Below are 21,203 nucleotides of genomic sequence, written 5' to 3'. Positions count from 1 at the left end.
TTATAAAATTGTTCACGAAACAGATCAGATGTGCGTATAGCACTCGAATACTATAAAATCTTTAGAAAAAGATATGCAGTTAAATTTATACGACAGCCTGCTGAACTATTCAGGAGACACCAGTCTATGTGGCATCATTTTCTTTAAAAAAAAATGTGTGTACTAGTGTGGCACCAATTCCAGTGTGTACCATTTTCAGCAATCAGATTGTCCAATGTATTTGGCTGGCACACAATTGGCTAAAGCACATTTCTGAATAAGGAAAAAGTTAACATTGTAGCGAGTGAGGTCCATGATGATACAAGTATATATACGAAGGGAATTTGTTTTTCCTGAGAGCTAGTTTTTCTGGTCACAACATAATTTTAAGACGTGAAATCACTTCAGAACAGCTTGTTGTGAAGTATAGACTTAACATTAGAAACAGATCAGTGCGTCCGGAGTAGTCAGTTTGTCAGCTTTTGAGTTCTGTAAGCAGTGGCATGCACGATCTCCTCCCTTGGGTGCTCACAGCGTGCGAAAATCTGTCATAACCACATTCCCTGACCATCCTCTCCTGAGCACTTGTGTAAGGTGTGTATAAAACAAAAAAAAAGAGGAACCAAAAGATTTATAATAACAAAAACAAACACATTCCTTGCATTTGCGAAAACAACTAATAGCAGGCCACTTTCTTCTAATGCTTTTTTTAAAATAACACACTGTGCAATTCATAACAAAGCTACTATGAAGCTCATATGGCATAAATCTGTAGAAATTTGAACATATATACAAACATCACAAAGCTGCGAGAATGGGGGATGCCCCAACTTACAGGTAAAATTTTAGGGGTTATTGTGGATGTCCAAGGACAGTCTTCCCTTTTATTCCAGTTGCCTGTCAATTGTGGGAATGGAACTGAATGCCAGCTTATTTAGACAGCTGGATTTTCAAATGCTGTCCCATCTTCTCTCTACAGCAGCTGAAGATCCACAAAGTGACAGTGGTTCCTGTCTTGCACAGCTTGCTTGGCTGACTGTAGAGATGGGAATGTCACAAGGGCATCAGTGCTGGGCTGTCCATACAAATTATTCGCGATCATCACAGACTCGGGACGAATCTGCATGGAGAGAGAGAGAGAGGTGAGAGAGGGGAGAGATGCAGCGATCAGGAAGCGGTAGGTTCGAAAGGGTACTTGGGTGAGACTGTATCCCAACACCACAGAACGAGATTTACAAGTCCTCTACCCATCACCCTGACAGATGGCCGCTAAGAGCGCAGCCAGCGACATCACCATCCAGCAACCAGAGTCACTTCTGTTCAAGGGAGCTGTGCCTCTGAAAAATCAGACGCGTCCATTTCTTCGAAGGACAATTGCAGGTGATGTTAAATCAAACCCCACTTTAATCAGTTTAATGGCTGTTCGTTAAAAGGAACGGATTTTCTTCTCGGCTGTGTGTGTGGTCTGTCGAGAAGGACGAACTCCGACTTGCTTCACGCCATTTAATTTTAAATTGGCAAAATTAAGAAGCCGAGTACTGATGGAAAGTTCTTCTTGCGCTGGTCTCATATCATGGGTTTTTGATAATAGAAGTGAAGTGATGTTCTTCCTCCCTCTCCCCAACATTAACTACAGCAAACTTGAACAGGAAGTGGTAAGCAAATTGTAGCTGCACATCAACACCATTAGAAAATTCGGAGACTTGCTCTTCTGAGGCACCAGTGGTTTCACCTCAACCACAGTTAACCCACACCACTGGAGTCTGGAGGCGGATGGTGAAACAGATACCCTTCACCCCAGGGACATGACCACAGCAAAACCTTACCTTCCATTTCTTCCAAAGATGTGTATCAGACAGGGTCCCTTAAATACAGACCCACTCTTTCGGATGTGTGAGTAGTGTCCTGGCTTGGTCATGTGAATGTACAAGTCCATCTTCTGAAGCATACTATGGTGTAAGTTTGAACACAAGCATCAGCTTCTGGGCACATGACAGAACTGCACAAATTGCAAGTATCCACAACATCCGATTTACCAAATACAGAGGTCTCATTTCCCAAGCTAGATTGAGAAACAAGATGCTGGAAGAGAGTTTGCCAGGCTAGAATAGACTACCCCTAGGGAATAAGTGCTTCAGGGCAATCTGCTCAATAATTAAAACTACCTTTCTTTTCCCCAGCATTTTAGTTGTGAATCTAAGTATTGAAAATGTTTATTTACGCAAATATTTTTATCTATTTCTTTTATCTGATAAATAGATCTACAAAAAAGTACCCCTTCCATCGTAATGTTTCATGGTCTTATAAGCATGTGTTAGTTTAATGCATTCCACATCATTTCATTTGAATTTCAAGAGTAAAATATCAGCTTGTAAGAGGTGCTATTTTAACTAAAACTGAATTTCAGAAGAGTCACAGCAGTACAAGGTTTCATGCAAAATACAAGCAAGCTCATGTCTATGCAGGAAAGTTTGCAAAATCTGAGCTCCACCCAAGCTAATAGCTGGCAAAGTGGAAAGAAACAAAAATGTAATCAAGGAGATGTTTTTTGGGGTAAACAAAGAAGGGCTGAGTTGATGAAACATCCATTAGCATTAAAATCACTCTTTATATTTCATAATTTGGAAAAGTACAAAGGTAAATGGAAAAGAACAAGGGAACAATTTCCAATGTTCTGTCATGGCCTTGTGCATTTTAATGTACATTTGTTCATCACACACCTAATGATACATGTTTTCTTTATTTAGCATCTTAAAAAGAACAATTTTTTCATTAACAAAAATGAAAATGAGCACATGTGCCTCAAGAAAAAAATTGACTTTCCCCCCCCCATTTTGAGATCATGATATACCTTTTGGTATATTTGCACAAGAGCACAGCTTGCATGTCAGTTCACTTGGAAAGGAATTATAAGCTATTTTATGGTTACAGTAAATGCATAATTTGCTTTGGCTCCCACCTCCCTCCCCACCTTGAAAATAATGTGAACAGCGCAGGATGCACTAACCAAATAATTGATTAGAATTCAGCACCAGGTAAAGATTTAATGTAAAGTACTATGACAGTGACTATAGTCACTGGTGAACAGCAAAAAATGGACTCTTTCCTGCGTCCTTTCTAGTCGTACATGGAAAACAAACCCAGTCACCTATTATAGCCCCAGTCTACAACTAACTCTTGGGAACGCCACAGTACACAGACCAGGAAACCCCTACCCTGTTTCTGGAGATCTAGCAGGTTTAATACATAACCATTACATTGTTAGTCTTTAAAAGACAAAGGAACATGTACTTCGTGATCTCTGTACAATGCCTGACTCTGCGCTCTGACCCCAGGCTTCTCTCCCTGTCTGTGTGTCTGTGTCTCCATGGAGAAAAGCTGGGGTCTGCGAAAAATTCCTAATGCAAGAAATTGTATAGGGCCGATAAAGTGATCTTACAAGCTAGTAAAGTCAGCAGAGGATGAATTATTTTGTGCCCACCACAGAGCCAGTTCCTTGTGCCACCGAGCCAGCCCAACGGCCCTCACTGGCACGCCCGAGTCGAGCCCCCGCTGCGTGGCTCAGTTCGCACGGGTGATTATATCAAGTAGCACCTAGCTGGTGGTGGCTCAGGGCCGAGTCGGACTGGGGTTAATGAGTTAATCTGTCAAGAGGAGTGTGACAAGAACTTTGAGCTGAAAATACTGTATAATCATCAGCTGAAAAATGTACAGAGCAGACAGGGCCTTCACAGAAACAGAAATAACTGTTTTTTTTTTTTTTTACAGTGCTATACACAATCTTTAAAGTCACCCAAGAAAATGTAATGCATCCACAGTAAGTAGGTAAGAATTTATTGTGCACTTGCTCATGATCTGTTGCCCACACAATTGTGATTATGAGAACCAAAACTTGGCTGTTGTTTCAGTCCATAAGTCATGTTGCAATTCAGCATTTTTCCTTTCATTTAACTTTAATGAATTCAGGGCTATGGACAAACCACCACTTGTGACAAGAATGGGACTTCAGTTTTAAGACTGTGCAAGAAGTCAAAAGTCTATACTGCTTGTCAGTGTTAATGTGCAATTATGAACATACTGTATTTTTTTGCCATGTGTGTGAGTGACTGATCTCTGAAAAACTTTGATAATTAAAGAACCTTAGTATATAAGTTTTGAACACTGCGTTTCTTGCAAGTAAGAGACTTCCTGAAACACAATGTAGAAAACATATGATGTCCTAAAACACAAAAAAAGTAACAAAATATAGGGAAGGTCTATAGATTTGTTCAAATCCAAAAATGAAGTATTATGGTTAGCTTTACTGCAAATCAGCCACTTAATGTAAATAACACTTCAGGCAGACAGAGCTGAATGTGACTTAATATACTAGAATTCAGAGCAATCAATGGGAAGAAAAAACAACTGTATAAATCTACCACTTCCGAGATAATAATTAACAACAAATACCGTATTATAATGCATCAAACCATATTGGACGCTTGCCAGAACTGAAACATTGTCCAATCTGGTTTACCACACATTACTGAAAACCCCAATTAAATTAGGAGACAGTGTTAGTTAAGGTCATTTTAAAGCCACACTAAGCATTGTCTACATTTCTCTTTTCAGATGCAGTGGTCTGCTGGCTTTTTGTTTGCATTCAGCAATGCCTGCATAAGACATAAAACAGGATCTGGGTGTCCTCTTTCACTCAAAACCAATCCACAGCATGTTTCCGTCTGCCTGCGTCAGCTGACCACACCCACGGGACAGCTGCTTTCGGGTGTGCCACTTAAAAACAAAAAGACCACTAATGGAGGACAATGTCCAATAACTCAATGCCCAGGGTCCCATACATTTTCCCTCCAGCCTTGTTGGACTTTTTCAGGAGGGAATAGGACACTACGGCATCAACATCTGCATGGCAGGCTGGGACTAAGCTGACTGGAGTATCCCATACAGCCACAGTCAGGCACAACACTGAAAATGCCATCTTTCGGCTCAGACTTTTACTTCCATTTCAGTGGACTGCTTAGGCCATGCGTTTCCAACTGGTTTTTCATTCCAACAGCATTGCGTGAAAAACAAAATTGAGACAAACCTGATAACCCTGGAAGAAGTTGAGGATCTCCTTGACACCGGTGTTGTAGGCGAGGCCCTGCATCCTCACCATGGCCCCAGGCTGAGCTGCCACTGCAGGCCCCGCGGCTGGGGGGGGGAAGAAGTTGAGGCTTGTGGGAGACCCAGGGGGGCTGAAACCAAGGGGGCAAGAGAAAGCAACATCACTCGGTAACCTGGGCAACCCGATTTAAAGCCTGTGCTGTCAACTGTCACATTTACAATAGACGGCCTCGTGCAAAGATACACACACAAGCAATTTATTTTTCCCCTCATTTCACCTCCTTGTTCTGGATTTTGTTTCATAAAAACCCACTACACTTACTCTGTGCCAAGCGTAACACAATCAATAAGAAATTTTGCCATTAATTCCAAGAAAATAAAAACACCTTTTCAAACACAACTCATCTGAACTAATTCAAGTATACAAATCAGATAAAATGTAATCATTAAATAACAATTCACTAGAAAATAACGTCCGATTTACTTTACATTAAAATACATCATGTTAGAGTTCAAACCAAAAAACACTTCTCTATGTAGCTTGAAAGGAGAGTTTAAGTCGTGGTTTAAAACTTTCACTCAATTTATTCACCTCTCACACATTTTGCTATGCTACATTTACCTTTTGAAACCCAAATGAGAACTGCTCATTTACTTCTCAGTCAGCTAGGTCTGCTAGTAGGTGAAGCTGACCTTCACCAAACAAAGCACAAGAAGTCACACAGCCCAGCCTAGACACTGCTGCAGCTCAGTCATTAATTACCCTCTCTCCCAGTGGCCTTTCAAAGCTCCCGAACTTTATTACGCCATGAGTTTTTGACAAAACAGAACCAGATACAACAATAACCTAATTTAACTTTGTTCAAAAGGACAAGCATTTCAACATGTTAATCCCAGTGATAGGCGTCCACCTCTGGAAAAACAACCTCAACTAGAATTACATGTAATTGACTTAAAACGTGTCCCAGTCCAAGTGAAGAGACAAAGAAAAAAAACTCTTATAATAAAAGATGTCTGCTGTTTTTCCACTAAACATTTTGAGAGGGTATGCAAGAGAAAACAGAATATTTAAGGAACAGCTTTTCAGTTTTGACCATGCACAACCATAAACAACCACCTCTGGAAATGTAAAAATGTAATGTAATGTGTTTAAGACTAGAAGCCAGGCTATGAAACTGAATAAATCATTTCAATTTAACAGTCATTACTATGGTGCTCCACCTGTGAGCTTCACACCCAAGACATTTTTTAAATGCAAGCAGTTTTCACTAAAGGTTTTTAAAAGGGATTGTTTCTTCCTCTCAGTGGGGGTGGAGTGATTTCGTAATGCCTAGCTCTCTTCTTTAACTACCTAAACCAACCTGTTGTCTGTTGTTCCTGCAAGATAATATCTTGGGTGTTACCTCTGCGGTTTTACTAGTAACACCTGACAACCCTGAATTACCTCAGAAAGGATAGGAGTTACAGAACAAGTCAAACAAGTTGGACAGTGCAGGCCAGCCTGACACCGGTAAAGAGCTGTATCTTGTTTGTCCATTGTTATGCTTTTTACATGGTACATAAAAGTTATGAAAAAGGAAAAATCCAAAATATTGAGCTTTTATTTCTGAATATAATACAGACTGTATAACCAAATATGGCTCATTAGCCGACTTCTCAATATAAATCTCAGTTGTTAGAAATTAATTGCGTGGGACATATTTGAAATATTTGTGTGATATTTAATGCAGTGTTTGTCGTCTCACAAGATTTTAATCTGAGAGGTTTTCAAATGATTCTGTCAGCAGTCATCTAGGCCAAATCAGACAGGGTCCTTCAACTTCCAGGAACTAGCACCCCCTTTTTCCCCGCTCTCCCTTCCCCCCCAAAGAAGGGGATTTGAAACAAGGCGCCCCTCTACAGGAATTCTTTAGGACGGCACACTCGTCATATAAACGCAGCGAAACGTTTTACAGCTACAACCTTAAACAGAAAGCTGCCCCGTCTGAAGTTGAGTCTCTTCTAAATGTTGCGACATTAGCAGAAGCCTATTCTAATTTCTTCTTTTCATACTTTGTTTTTCAAAGCAGCAAGCGCTGTCATCATCATTCTTAGTGGGGGGGGGGGGGGGGTCTTTGTGTGAAGTTTCCCTGGGGTGGGGGAGTTCAATTCAAATTCCAAGGCGTTTGTAGTTTGGCAGACGTGCCCGGGGGCTCTGCTCGGGTGCCTACCTGGGGTAGTAGGCGGTGTAGTTCAGGAAGAGCTGAGTGCTGGGGGGGTAGAAAGCAGTGGAGGGCTGCAGGGCTCGGGGACTGAGGACCACCTGCGGCTGATAGAGGGTGGCGGCTTCCGCGGGGATGACTGCCGGGGGCGGGGCAGGAAAAGCGTAGGCAGGAGGAGACAGGCCTGGGGAAGACGAGAGCAGCATCGATGAGGACCGCACGCCTGAGCTAGGAGAACCAACACCGCAGTCCCCGTCCTCTCTTCACACGGCCATCCCGCGCGACCTAACAACGGCAGCACCAAACCCGAAAAACCCCAGCACCACCCTCACCCCCGCCTGGGCCGCACATGAATCAGACAGGTTCTCCCGCTGAGAGCGCAGCCTGGGCGCACACTTTAACTTCAAATTACAAAGGGCAGCAAACCCTCCAAAAGACCACGACGAAACCTACTCTGCCAACTGAAAGTAATGAATCGCACGGGATTCTGAAAGGGCAGCTTAGAAGTAAAACAAATATAGAAGATACCAGAAGCCGGCGTCGCACTACATGACTCGACACGACTTCTAGTCGGAGAGCACGTCAAATTGACCGACTGCAGTTGTTGAATCTCGCTGCCTTTTCAATCCTAGATGCGTCTCATACGACTAGGAATTGCAGGGGGTGACTAATTCCGTGACTCCCTCACGACCTTTCATCACGGTTCCAAATCTCGCATTGCGCCGCGAAAGTACCACGAGGTCGCCTCATTTTGGCAGCCAATCAACGTGGAGCACACCCAGAGTAAGAGGAGGAGCACCGCACGAGAGAAAACAAACATCTCGAAATATGTAACACAGGCATGGTTTTCCACAAATAAACATCTTCAAATACTATAATTCTTCTTTATAAATATAAAGAAAATTAAAAAAATAAAACAGTTTAAAATAAATATTGTAAACAAATTTGTGTAATATGATGGGCACATTATCTCACAAGTACACATCTGGCTCACTGCCCCACCCTACGACTTGCGACTCGCTATGAGAAAGTCAAACCCATTCGATTTTGTCGTAGTAAGTTGCAGAGAGACGTTGGAGAGTTGCAGAGAGACGTAGATGCGTTAAGAGCGTTATGACCAAGTCGCTGGGGATGTCCCACTACACAACTGAAGGTAAAGGGCGCACTGCGACTCGCTGCGATTTTCTCACAATTATGTAAATGAGGCTACCACTGAAAATCCTAGGAAAAAGTCACGTAGTGCGACGCCAGCATAATTTAAGACGCTGCCATGTGAGGTTCCACAAATGTCAAAATGAGTTTTCGTTGCGCAATCTATTTACAAGATGAAACTAGGCTTTTCCTTCTAATCAGCCATCTCTATATTAGAAACTGTGTCAGAGTCTTCTAGACTCTGCGTGTGAAAGAGGAACCCCAAGAGGAGAGACAGGCACACAAATTCTTCACTCCCCACCCCAGGACTCTGCCGCACAGCCTAACCTTCACCACTGCTGGCCAGTAATCCCCATACGGGCCACAATTTCCAGACCAATGTCACCAGGATTCAGCTACAAAGGACTGGGCACAGGTCTGCACACCTTTTCCAGCTACAGGGGTAACAGAGCAGATCTAGCACTGCAAGTCCAGATTAAATATCACAGGATTTTTTTACTTTTTTTTTAATGGATATTTTGCCCCAATTCCTGTTGCCTTCTATCCATGCATAAACTCTTCATTTACAATAAAAGGGACTTGTGATTTACAATGGTAATTTAAAAGGTGAGCAGTCCAGTGCCTAATCACTAAAGGAATTGAATGAGAGTACACCTAAAACCAAAAAAGTTACTCAAATCGTGCTTTCAAACGTTCCATTATGAACTACATGAATTATTCTATAGATTTTTTTTTAAATAAACACATACATCAGGTACAGGATGTGTAGCGTGCTTTCAAATGTGTAATTCCACACACAAAAAAAAGATTTTTAGAAGTAATGAAACCTGTACCTCTGTATTACTTCTACCATGTTATCATACTGGCACTTATTCTGCGTTAAATGAAAGCAACAACAGAGTAACTTCAGTTTTCCACAACCAAAGGAAACACAAGAAGTGCCCTAGGTAACTACTGATCTTTGATGACAAGATGTTTCATCAGTCAATTCTGAAATCACAAAGAACCCAGAAAAACGAAGGTTTCAAAAAGAGCTCCAGCACCTACCAGCACTTAGCGTAGAGAAGCGCCAAGACCCAAGCAAAACTTACGTCGTAACTTACATGGCGGCGGGGACAGGCCATTCCGATTCAACGTGCCCCCCATTAATACAATATTCATCTCCTCCGCAGAACACTGAAACACTTCCACATAGCGGTCCTTCATGGTTTTCTTATGACACTTCTGTGCTGCCAGGAAAGCCCTCTCCGGCGACTTCATCTGTATGAAGGAGTCTCCAGACGGCCGGCCCTTCGAGAGGACATCAGAAACGCAACCGGGATTAATTCGCTCCTCCCCTCCACCACACGACTCATCATCATTTCAAACATGCTTGGATTTTAATTTCTTAAAAAGTCTTCCAGGTTCAGCTCTGTTTTTAAACAGGAGGACCAGCTGCTGATTGGAAGACCATCTCGTTGCTTTGAACACATGGGCCTTTCACCCGATTTTGGAACAACACCAGTGCCTTTGTATGTGTGCCAATTCAGAATCATACCCTTGAACAGCCTAGCTTTCCTTTTTTCTTTCAGTCCTCTGTAACGCTTACATGACATTTCACTCAGGTAAGCAAATGCAGAAATCTTTCAAGTCTTAATTTGGGCAGTTTCAGTCATGACATTAGCTAAACATCTGTTCTGGAATACAGAAATAATAATACATCAATAACTGAGACTATATTGTGTCATATTACATTACATCAAAAAAGTGGTTTTACTTTTACAAATTAAAATTAGGAACCTTTAGCTAGACACATATTATAAAGATTATTAACAGTCTTGCCAAGATCATCTCATTTATTCTCTTCAGGGCGAGATTTGTCTTGCCTTTTGGAAATGGTGTTTGAAGAAACCAAGTAAAATATTATGTTAGATTAAGAAAATGTCAACATCTTGCACACTGTACTGCCCACCATCATGAAAACATGTATTTTAAAGGAACCAGTCAATCATTCTAGGTACCACCCTCTTGTAACATTCTAGCTGAGAAATTTCCCTCTCTGCATTAAGCGGAGTAACTTGAATAGTGGTAACCTGTTTCATGTAACCTGGAGCAAACTATGTGAAGTATGCATTAACTTTTTGATATTTGCTTTCATCAGCCGTCAAATTCTCAACACCATACTTGATGGAGAAAAGACCTTGCAGTACATTTTGCATTACAGGAGCATTCAAGACCCATTCTCTCCCATTCTTTCAACGCAGTTGACCATGAGGGAAAACCCCGAAATAACCGTCACCTTCTAATGAACTGAACAAGGGATGCTGCACTGGTTGCACATTACAGAGAACCACAGGACACTGGTCATGTGGAATGCACTAAAACTGCAGAGGTTGCAGACCGTCAGAGCCCGAAGTCGAGTGGGCGGTCTGGACGGGGAGGGCTATCCGTACCTGCTGGTTTAAAACCATGTGGATGCCGTGGGGCCTGATGTCGGCGGTGAACTCGCCCAGGAACTCCAGGATGTCTTCGATGCTGGCAATGTAAGGGAGCCCCCTGAGGCGCACGCAGTCCCGCAGGCCAGGGGGCGGGACGAACGGAGGCTGAGGTAGGACTGGAATGATGGGGGCGGGGGCTATGGGAATGAGGGGCGCAGATGTGTACCTGTTCAACACCTGGAAACACAACAACAGATGTGCGTTTTGAAAACCGGCATTGCGAGCCAGCTACTCAGACAGAGAAGCAGGGAAACACTGCTGGCTCCCTAGGAGCCCCTTTCCTTGTATTCTCGTTTCCCCACTTTTGTTATTTTTGTCTTCTGGAAACGGAGTTCCGCATCAAGAGGTCCATTTAACCAAACTGAAAACTCACCGCCTTGGCTCGTTATTCCAATTCACAGCTTTTATTTTGAATAGCAAAACTATCCTACTGTACGCGTATTTTTAAAAAAACGATCTAGATGCTTAATTATTTGTGGCTGAATTGAGTACAGGTTTGTGAAGGAGTTGCATTCTTTATTCCTAACAATGCTCTGCAGTGCACTATGGGGGGGGGACATCATGTTTAACCATCTCAAATCTGTAAAGACGTGCACAGTTCTGCAATTAGATTTTTGGGTGAAAAGACACTATCCAGTACCATGATTAGCACTGTATTCATCTGCAATATACCCAAGTTCTTAAAATGTAGAGATTGTATCACATACCAGTTATAAATCACAACCCTCTGGCAGAAGAACCCACGAGATACCCAAAATAATATGGTTTTCGGGTACATCTTATAAAGCAAAACGAATTAGCAATTGCCACAAATTTCAGATTCAATTCCTTGTGGCAGAAAATGTTTAAAGCCCTACAGAAAAAAGGCAAACACTTCCAGAGACCTTTAACTGAGAAAAATCAATTCCAATAGGATTTCTTAAAATCAAGTTAACAGAATTTGTCACTACCTACAGTTTGGAGTTTTGTCAAAGGCAAACATGAAGTGATACCTTTCCAAAGCTTCCTTAAACCTGGAGATTAGGAAGCAATCGCTATGTAAAATGGGTCGTTCAAGTCAATTTATCACAAGCCTGAAGTGAAGAGTAATCTTTTACTACTGTTGATTGTGGAAATGTTTACACATGTTATCAAGATGGTCAAGTCACTTTATGGCCTGGTCTTTAAAGGAAAAGGTTCAAGTTCAAGTTCAAGTCAAAGCCAGCATTTAGGACCTGCAATATCTCTATGTTGTGGCCACTAAATGCAAGCTGTTGACTATAGGATTTTTTTATTTCATGCCCATGTACACCAACACTGCTTGGGGCGCTTCAAAGAGCCAAAAAGAGGGGAAAAAATAAAATAAAAATAACATTAAACAAACAAAAAAGAGAAAAAGAAAAAGCATGACAAAAAGGAGGAAAGTCAGATGCTAATTAAAAGCCTAACGAAACAGATATGTCCCAAATCTAGATTTAAAAACTGTGAAAGAGTTTGCATTCCCCAGAGTGTTGGGAAGACAGTTCTGGAACTGTGGAAGAAGGATGCTGAAAAGACCCACTAAAAGAGGAGCCTCAGCAGAGCAAAGCCCTGACTGGTACATAGTGGCTAATTAACAATGGGAAGTACTGCAGGGATTAGGAGAGTAGGGCTTTAAAATTTTTAACTGAATGCAGAGGGTAATGGGGAGCTCACAAAGGCATGTCAAAATCGGGGTGGCGTGTTCACGGGTGTGGAAGTCCTGCAGACGGGTTTTGGAGTTTGTTCAGGGAGCAGGCAGGGAGACCACTGCAAAGGCTATATCGCAATAATCCCATCAAGATGTGGTAAAGGCAGGAACCGGGGTTTTCTAGAGCAGTATAGTCAAGAAAAGACCGAATGCGGGCAATGTTTCTGAGGGAAAAGTAGGAGACTTTGCAGGTGGTTTCTATTAGTGCATCAAAAGACCTCCAGATTTCTCACAGCAGAGGAAAACCTGAGGGGGCCGTTTCCAAGTTGTAAAGAACTTAACAAGAATTTAACAAGCATCTTCCCTGGGATTTCTGCACATCACTTCAGTTTCTGTCATATTAAACAGAGAAAATTTGAACTCAGCCAAGGCCCAACTTCGCTCACACGGTTTGTCACAATCAAGATGTCACACAAACGATCAGGCGAGATAGAGATATAAAGCTGAATGTCATCAGTACGAAAATTAAAGTGGACACCCTGTTTGCCAATATGACTGCCTAATGGGAATAAACAGATTAAAAACAGAACAGGCTCTAGGATACAGTCTTGGGGGACACTTACGGAGAGGGGGACAATTTTGTATATAAAATTAATGGCCCCCACCATTCTGATTTGGAAGAAGTGTTTAGAATTATTAGGGTAGATTAACAGCAATAAATTGCACCTGGTTTGACAAATAAGGTGATTCAAGATGATCTAGTAGGATATGATTGTAATGATATATGATTGCACCAGTTTGAAAGCCATGTACTAAATGTCACTTCGTCTTATTTCTATTAACTCATTTTGTCTCCATTTATCACAAAACAGGCTTGTTAGGTGCACTCCCTGAGCCGAGCTTGATTTCTCAACACCCTTTAACCATTATTTCATTCTTCCACACCTTGTTACATTCCTCACAGAGATGAGCTCCCGGCTTAATGGGCTCAATGGGTGGAAAAAAAGAAGGAAGACCTGGACAGAAATTTCCCAGGACTGAACAATAAACTAATTCTGCTGGGCAACATCAAGAAACAAAAAAATCAGGTGGCTCACCTGCTGCACCTCAGCAGCTGTGCTCTTGAAGAGCTCGATGTAACGTTTCCCCAGAATGTCCTTGTGTTTCCTCAGGGCGTTCAGAGCGTATTCCTCACAGGCAAAAAGCACAAAAGCATCCCCCGTGGGCCGGCCATCAGGGTATTTGACAAAAAGTATCCCTTCTTTCCCCCCGGTGACTGGGCAGTTCGGCCCAAAGAACAGCAGGACGTCCTCGGCCGTGGCGGTGAAGGGCAGGCCGCGCATGCGAATGATGATTTGGCTCTCTCTGGACAGAAACTGGGCCACTTCGTTGGAGGTCCCTGACGAAGACAGGAAGAGGTGACTTTGTGGAACCGCAGCAGTGTGAACGCTAGCGCAAGGCAAGTCCTTAAAACTTCCGAGCTTTTAGGAGAAGGTGAAATCCGCTCCAACTCACTTACCAACCCCACGCTTTGCCTTTGCACGGAAATTCTTTAATGAGCGGAAAACAGATTTTGTTTTGAGCATTGAGGGGGGAAAATATCTACAGCATATCTAAATGTCTTTTAATATTGTTAAACATCATTACATTAAAACATTGTTATATAAAAGGGGAACTGCAATGGTATTTTTAAATTTTGGGGTTAGAAAGAATCGATGAGTGCATTTCAAACCACAGGGAAAGTAAAACGTACACAATAACCTCTAATTAAAAATCCCTAATTTACACAGAAGTCTAAATTCGCTGGTATGTGCAGAGCCGTACTCTGACAAGGCAACAAAACTGAAGTGGCCCTATGACATTGTAAACAGGCAGGCTTGTGAATAAATCGCTTTAAATCCAAATAAATTATTGCTCTCGACTTCAAGACTGTTTTGTCGACAAATACTACTTATTTGTTAAGTCTCCATGCAGATCACGTTGGAGCATTTTTGCTGCACATTACATTAATCATTATAGGGACTAACGAGCAGGAAGGGCTGCATCATATTGCAATTCGTGCAAACTCTCACTCTTGCCCGTGGCGAGAACAGGGGTGTGCCACAACTTACGGTACCATCATCCAGTTCACAATCTTTCGAAACCGCCAATGAATTTATTTCGTTACCAAGATTTAGTAACCAGTCTGAGATTAAAGGGGAACTGCAGTCCCAAAATCATCCTGTATAAGCAGCCACGGATGAGGCAGCAGGAGGGCGCAATCAGAGACATGCAGAATCCGTTTTTTTTTCGGTTCTAGATTGTAACTTCCAGAGCTGGTTTAATTAAACTACTCAGTTCACAAATACTGCACCTGCCAACTTCACTTGAGCACTTGTCTTACACAACGCACACTAAAAGTACCCCAATCAAAGGAAATTTCTTTTACCTCCAGCGATTTTAAGGAAATCTTCACCTGTTGCTTTATATACCTGAAAAAATAAAAAGAAGCATTTGCTAGAAGGTGCAGCCATGGCCTTGCATTAAAACAGAGTAAAACAAAACATACAAATCCTAAGGACTTTTGTGGTCACTTTCATGTGGGAAAAGTCCACGTTTCCTTAAGAGATTCTGAATCGCGCATCTAGTGACTGTGACCAAAGCTTTACGCAAGATGTTATTGGTACAACCATTCTAAAAATTCCACCAAAAATGCGACATTAATTTAATGACGAGAAAGTGCAGGTGAAAATCACGGCAAATCCTGTGAAAATGCCGCAAGCTCCAAACCGCACAGCGACGCCCCAACCGGCACGCGCAGACGGACCTCAATGTATCGGCTCCCCATGTGGTGCTTGTGTCGCTGCAGGGCCAGATCGCGGTGCTCCTCGTTCACGAACCGCACCAGGGCCTCCCCGTTCCTCCTGCCTTGGGCGTTCAGACAGAGCGCGGCTCCCCCCCTGGCAGAGGCAGAGAAAGCACACAACAGCGCTCAGGACCGGGGCCCTTGGTGGGGCCGCAGGGCCCGGGGTGGCGGGATCGCCGCAGGACGGCGTGCCGGCAGGACTGACTTGGCAATGTTGAGGCCCCGGAAGAAGCGGGCGATGTCCTGGTCGGACGACTGCCAGGGCAGACCACGGGCTCGGATCACCGTGTTGTCATCCACCCTCTCCATCTTGCTGCTGCAGGGGTCAAACGTTCACGTTCAAATGCTGGTTAACTCCAAAACTGGAGCTCCTACTTAACGAGACACTGTCACTTTGCAGACACTCTCCACTTTGCCCAAAAGACATCTGATATTTGTCTTTTTTCCCCCCAGTCCATTACAGCTGTGCAAAGAACAAAAAAAAAAAAAAAAAAGGATTTTTGCTTACCACGTGCCGGTTTCAAATTTCTGATTTACTCTTTCTGGGTCTGAGAATTTGTGATCTGTGGAAGACACGGTGAAGCCATGAAAAAATCCTGCCTTACTTCCATTGAGTAAAACGGATTTCAAGGACCTCGAGGGTATTTCTGCACAACCAAACAACAGTAGAGATAATCACTTACTTTTCGGATCCGATATTAATGCCAGGACAACGTTGGCCATGGTCTGAACTCTGTGAGCTGTGTGGCTGTAAGATGACGAATCGGCTTCTGCATTTAAATCTGCAAAGTTTCCCGTCAAGGATGGCTGAACAACTTTTCAATATTCCTGGAGAACAACGGAGGGCATCCATACAAGCGGAAGGCATTTTTATGACATGGTTCCGTTACAGCAAAAGAATACAAAATAGCATTCTTACAAATTTAAATTAGTTACTTGTAATGTGTCTTTGGACGCTTAATTAATTCCATTATCTCAAGGTAAGAGAATTGGTGGGGTTTTACAGACAACTTTCTATATACTGTATTATACAGCTACATTAGATATCACACCCGAAAAAGGCTCCACAGCCGAAAAGTTGCATTTTTCTTCTCTTTTCAGCATGGAATACACCTTTACTTGTTCCTTTGCATGTGGATGCAGCTACATTACCTACAGTATATGCATCTACAGAGCTCTCTGGGTCTTACAACATACTACGATTGGGACTGTGTTTTGGTCTATGGTGTGACTCAACTTACAATAACAGTGTGAAGGGTGTGAAGGTGTGTTTTGTTGTCTAAACAGAATGGGCTTTTCTTCATGATCTTCAGTGACCCACTAGCATTGTATTTTTAATTTGCATTTCAAAACCCAGGGCTTCAAAAGCCGACTCCCAGGTTACATCGTCCAAACCCACTTCAAACCAGTACTTAAGGGATGACAAATTAGAAAAGGGTCTAAGATCGAAAAAACATCATCCAGTTTATAGAAGGTTTATTGCTGGGGGAAATGAAATCAGGTAATGTATCATACACCATGATGTAAAAAGAATTTGCAGTAGGAGTCTTTTTTTACCTCGTAAACACCAAAGCAAAGCTACGGACTTTTCATCCTTACATTGTATACATATATAAAAAACAAAGTATATCTGCTTTTTTGCTCTACACAAATATAAATAACTGGAACCGACCTACAATTAGTGGTGTACCTTCAATTAATGCACATACAAGCTGCAAAAAGAAATTATGAAATTAGATGTCTATTGTTTAATTTTCATTTCAAACATTTTGCACCTGGAATTTCAGGTTCAGATGCAAGGAAGGATACAGTCAGCCATAACTTGAATGTTTAAATCCTTCAGATCCGGCGAGGTGGGGAATTTTTTCTTGAATTCTTTCCGAAGGTCAAAAAAGGAATAGAAATATTCAGGCAGCAAGATATTCTGTATAAAAGAGATTTTTTACATTATCTGTTAAAAGTACAAATTAAACTTAAATACATTCACAGGGTATATGTACAAGTTTTACTCATAAACACATGGCTATTAGCACCAAAACAAAAGTTATATTCGCATCTGCAATTTATTTTTTAAAAATCTATCAATAGTCGCATTACATTAATAGATTCTATACATCAGTGTATTAAGGATATTCATTTTTCTAAAGGATAATGAACGTTTTGTTTTAGAAATGTTTGGATGGCTCATTTTACAATTAGAACTGCAAAGCTTGTCTTGTGTTGCTAACTATTATCTTAATAAAACATGCCCTTCAAGAGTAGCTTAAATACACTTTAAGAAGTTTGAGCCAAGTTAACAGGTGAATTTGAAAGGCTACATTCTGAACCACAGTGTACATGAACTTTCAGAATCTTAAAGATAACCCAGTTTACCGAATTTTAACCCTATTGACTTAAATGGATGAATAATTATGCAAGGTGATTTTTAAATCTGTCCATTACAAGCTCTGAACTTTACAACATCATATTATTTGAGCTGCAGAAGGACTTGGACTGGAAGAGGAGATCCTACAGAATGTTTTTTAAAACAAACATTGTAAAAAAAAGAGTAAATTATGAAATTTCTTAACTGCACCATTGCAACTTTCATAGAGATTGAGGTTCGTATTAGGCAGACAACCTGTTGGAAGAGCCGCAGTTATTGGTCATTGAAGATTCTTATTCAAAAGAGTAGCTGTTTTGACCCCTATATCCTGATTTAATTCCACTCTGGATCTGCAAAGTCTGATGTTCCCCCTTATTTCAACTTAAGAAGCAATTTTTCAGTTCTTGAAAGCTGAACACTCCCTGGAGTTCTTTAGGACAGGCTCTCCAACGTCCGTTAATAAGGACTGGCTTGGCTGACCGTCTTAACTGGTCTATCTCCAAGTGTTTTTTTTTCCTGTGGAGACATCTGAAATATCCGGTACTTCAGACTAAATTATTCCACCCACCTCTGAGGATTTCCGGCAAATTCTTTCCATTTCAGTATTTGACTGTAAAACTGAAGCATGTTTCCAGCTTTAGAGATGGAGACATTGAATGCCTTTAGAATAAAAGTTTATTAAGAATTTTGGGTATCTTTCTAGACTCATGTGCAATGGTCAGATTAATAAAAAATACCTTTATTACAATGTTCCCAAACCCAGCATTTCTGTGTGCTGGAGAGACCTTTACCTTATTGGATGCTTCTGGGTGGATGACTTGTCTGATGTGAAGTTGGCCATCAGTGCATAAACAGAATGTCTTCACACCAATATTTACTTCATTACACAGATGCTGATTAACCTGAACAGAAAAGGAACATTCAGTTCCATTAACTGTGGGCATGTAAATATACAGTATGTGCTCTGGTAGGCATACATTTCCCAAGGCAAAGCAATAAAAATGTCAATCCATGGCCAAATATTTCAATATCTCTTAATAAGACCGTTCATAAAAAAAGAACTGCTGAAAAATTGCAAGGGTTAACGTTTCCTTAATCCTGTAAATTATATCCGAAGAACCCCAAACTATTTTCTTTAGTACTCTAACATTGCCTGTAAAAAACGTTTATAAGGAAATTGAAGAGCACTGCCGGAGATGACCTCTGTAAAACCAAAATAACACAGAACATGCAATACCGCTTTAGAAATAAGGCTCTGTTTGCTTCTTTCATTAAACTATTAACGAATGTAATACACTGGAAGTAAAAGTATTTTCGCTATTGTTACTTTATGCCACCTAAGCACTCAGTCAGTAACATGTCAATGACTGCAGGCCAAGGTGAGATGACACCGTTTCATCCGAGTTTAATTATCAGCTCAGTTTCAGGCTAAGAATTCCACGTTGTGTCAAAAACTCGACAGACACTACAAGAGTTAAATTCAGAAGTCGATGTATGTTTACTCGGACAAAGACTCGCAGTAAAAAGCACTTTATACTACAGCACATAATGGCCGCCTATTCCCACATTATTCAAATCCAAATATTTGCATTAAGATTATAATCCTGTCCTTCACATGACTGTATGAGCTTTAAAAAATAGCAGATACTAACACTGCTGGTGGAATGCTCCTCTATTACCGACATCTCTTCCGAAAACTATCACATAAGCATTTTCTTAACTAAATTCCAAAAATATTCCAATTCCCAAAACAAATTATCGGCAATACAACACAAATGGGGTTACATCATTTTTAAACTAAGTTTGCAAGAAAGTGATATAGCTTCCCGATTAAAAAAAAAGAGAGACCTGACAAGGCCATCCACTACACCCACAATAGTTTAAAACAATAAACAATTAATTAATTGAATTTCGAGGGGCCTGAAATTCGGGGAACTGCTCACCTGGTTCAAGGCGTGCTCTAAGGGCTGTGCAGTGGAAACCGACTCCTCTCCAATTCCACTTTCTTCTTTACATTCATCGGTCAGTTCCAAATTTTCGGGTTTAACGAGAATTTCGTGAATTTTTCCCGTCTGAAGAAATTTAAAATATGAATGGATACATTAATAATCATATACTATGATGTACAAAATTATATCATCGCGTTTTCACCCCTAGACAAAAATCACGTTACTCAAACAGGACAATTAGGCACTAAAATGGCTTTCATCGTCGCGTTTTATGTTTTCATTTCACTCTGGCAATATAACTGCAAAATTAATGTATATAGTAGATTCCTGGCCTAAAGTTGAGTGGAATTTAAGAAATCACTTTTTACAGGCACCGTCTTCACAGAACGCCCTTGAAAACAGTCGTTCGGGTTCACCTGGATAGTAAAAAGCACACCATCTGAAAAAAAAAGGATGGCAAAAGAGGACAAACTCCTAGATACCTTCTTGTTCGCCAGATCCACAGTTTGCCACACCAAATGAATTAACTCCTTTTCATCAGATCCCAGTTTATCCCCATTGGCACCAGACGTCGTAGTAAAGAAAATCACCAAATAATCAAAAGTTGCCGTCATGTTGTTCACAAGAAAAAATAACAAAAGAAAAAAAAGTAAACAAAACGCACCTAAAAGAAAGAAAACCCTACTGAAGAAGAAAAACAACACCCCCAAAACGAACCAGAGGAAACAACCCTACACCTACAGACACCTTATGTGTCCAGAGCTAGGTGTGTTTGACTGGCTTCAGGTATTTAGTGGCTTTGGCGATTGCGTGAGAACCTATGTAAAACAGGCAGCACCCCCCTCATAGCCTCGTAATGGCTGAACGTTCACTATTTTTTGTGCACTTACCTGTCTGAGACCCACGTGACTCAGGTAATGGATACCTGCCTTGTGCTGGGCTCTATTCTATTGGTGCTTTTAAACAGGGACGTGGCTAGCACAGAGAAAGACAAGCATCTTTCGCCTCAGGACTTGGAGCGACAGAAGTTTTGTATACAGAAGAACAGAGAAATAATAGTGTATGTTTTATTATTTTATAAAATTATAATAATAAAATGCATTGTAATATATGATGATAAAATAAATTAACTTCAGTGTATCATTACAAATTATTTCGTACGGGTATCTAACTGCTTTGATATTTAATAACTCTTACCTCGTAACTTATAACCCATTCTGTCCGAATAACAATTTTAAAATGAGTTTTTAATGACCTATTAAGCTCGGTACTTGTTTTTTTTTAACGAAACAATCCTAAAAAAGTTACTCTTTCCTTTCATGCTAGGGGATTTCATATTAATTAATACGATTTTAAAGAAGAGAAGCTCAGAATCAAAGGATAGTTTTTGAAGAAATAAGGTCTTACAAAATTAACAGCAGGCAGTTGGTAAAATTCAAATAACGTATGATTTAATAAACAGTATTTATGTCAAATTAATTTAC

The 21,203-nt window shown here is 41.1% G+C and overlaps 1 protein-coding gene across 2 annotated transcripts; it reads right to left on the bottom strand.

Annotated features, from left to right (window-relative positions):
* Positions 1 to 969: 969 nt before the first annotated feature.
* Positions 970 to 20,576, bottom strand: esrp1 (epithelial splicing regulatory protein 1). 2 transcript variants are annotated; one of them, XM_088600738.1, is made up of 16 exons: positions 20,202 to 20,576; positions 19,714 to 19,842; positions 18,562 to 18,672; positions 17,215 to 17,329; positions 16,089 to 16,187; positions 15,914 to 15,968; positions 15,611 to 15,721; positions 15,367 to 15,499; positions 14,989 to 15,031; positions 13,658 to 13,959; positions 10,868 to 11,089; positions 9,527 to 9,725; positions 7,293 to 7,467; positions 5,063 to 5,213; positions 1,806 to 1,928; positions 970 to 1,099 (listed from the first exon to the last, which is right to left on the bottom strand). In XM_088600738.1, the coding sequence occupies exons 1-15, from the start codon at positions 20,331 to 20,333 to the stop codon at positions 1,845 to 1,847; spliced, it is 2,061 nt and encodes a 686-aa protein (XP_088456864.1). In that variant the 5' UTR covers positions 20,334 to 20,576; the 3' UTR covers positions 970 to 1,099; positions 1,806 to 1,844. The 2 variants fall into 2 exon arrangements, with proteins under 2 accessions (XP_088456864.1, XP_088456867.1); XM_088600741.1 differs by having other exon boundaries at positions 9,539 to 9,725; positions 20,202 to 20,575.
* Positions 20,577 to 21,203: the final 627 nt, after the last annotated feature.

Source organism: Lepisosteus platostomus, chromosome 12 (genome assembly GCF_059453375.1).
Source record: "Lepisosteus platostomus isolate fLepPlt1 chromosome 12, fLepPlt1.hap1, whole genome shotgun sequence".
Lineage (NCBI taxonomy): Eukaryota > Metazoa > Chordata > Actinopteri > Semionotiformes > Lepisosteidae > Lepisosteus > Lepisosteus platostomus.
The sequence above is the reverse complement of the archived record's forward strand: the minus strand, read 5'-3'. Positions and strand labels throughout refer to the sequence as shown.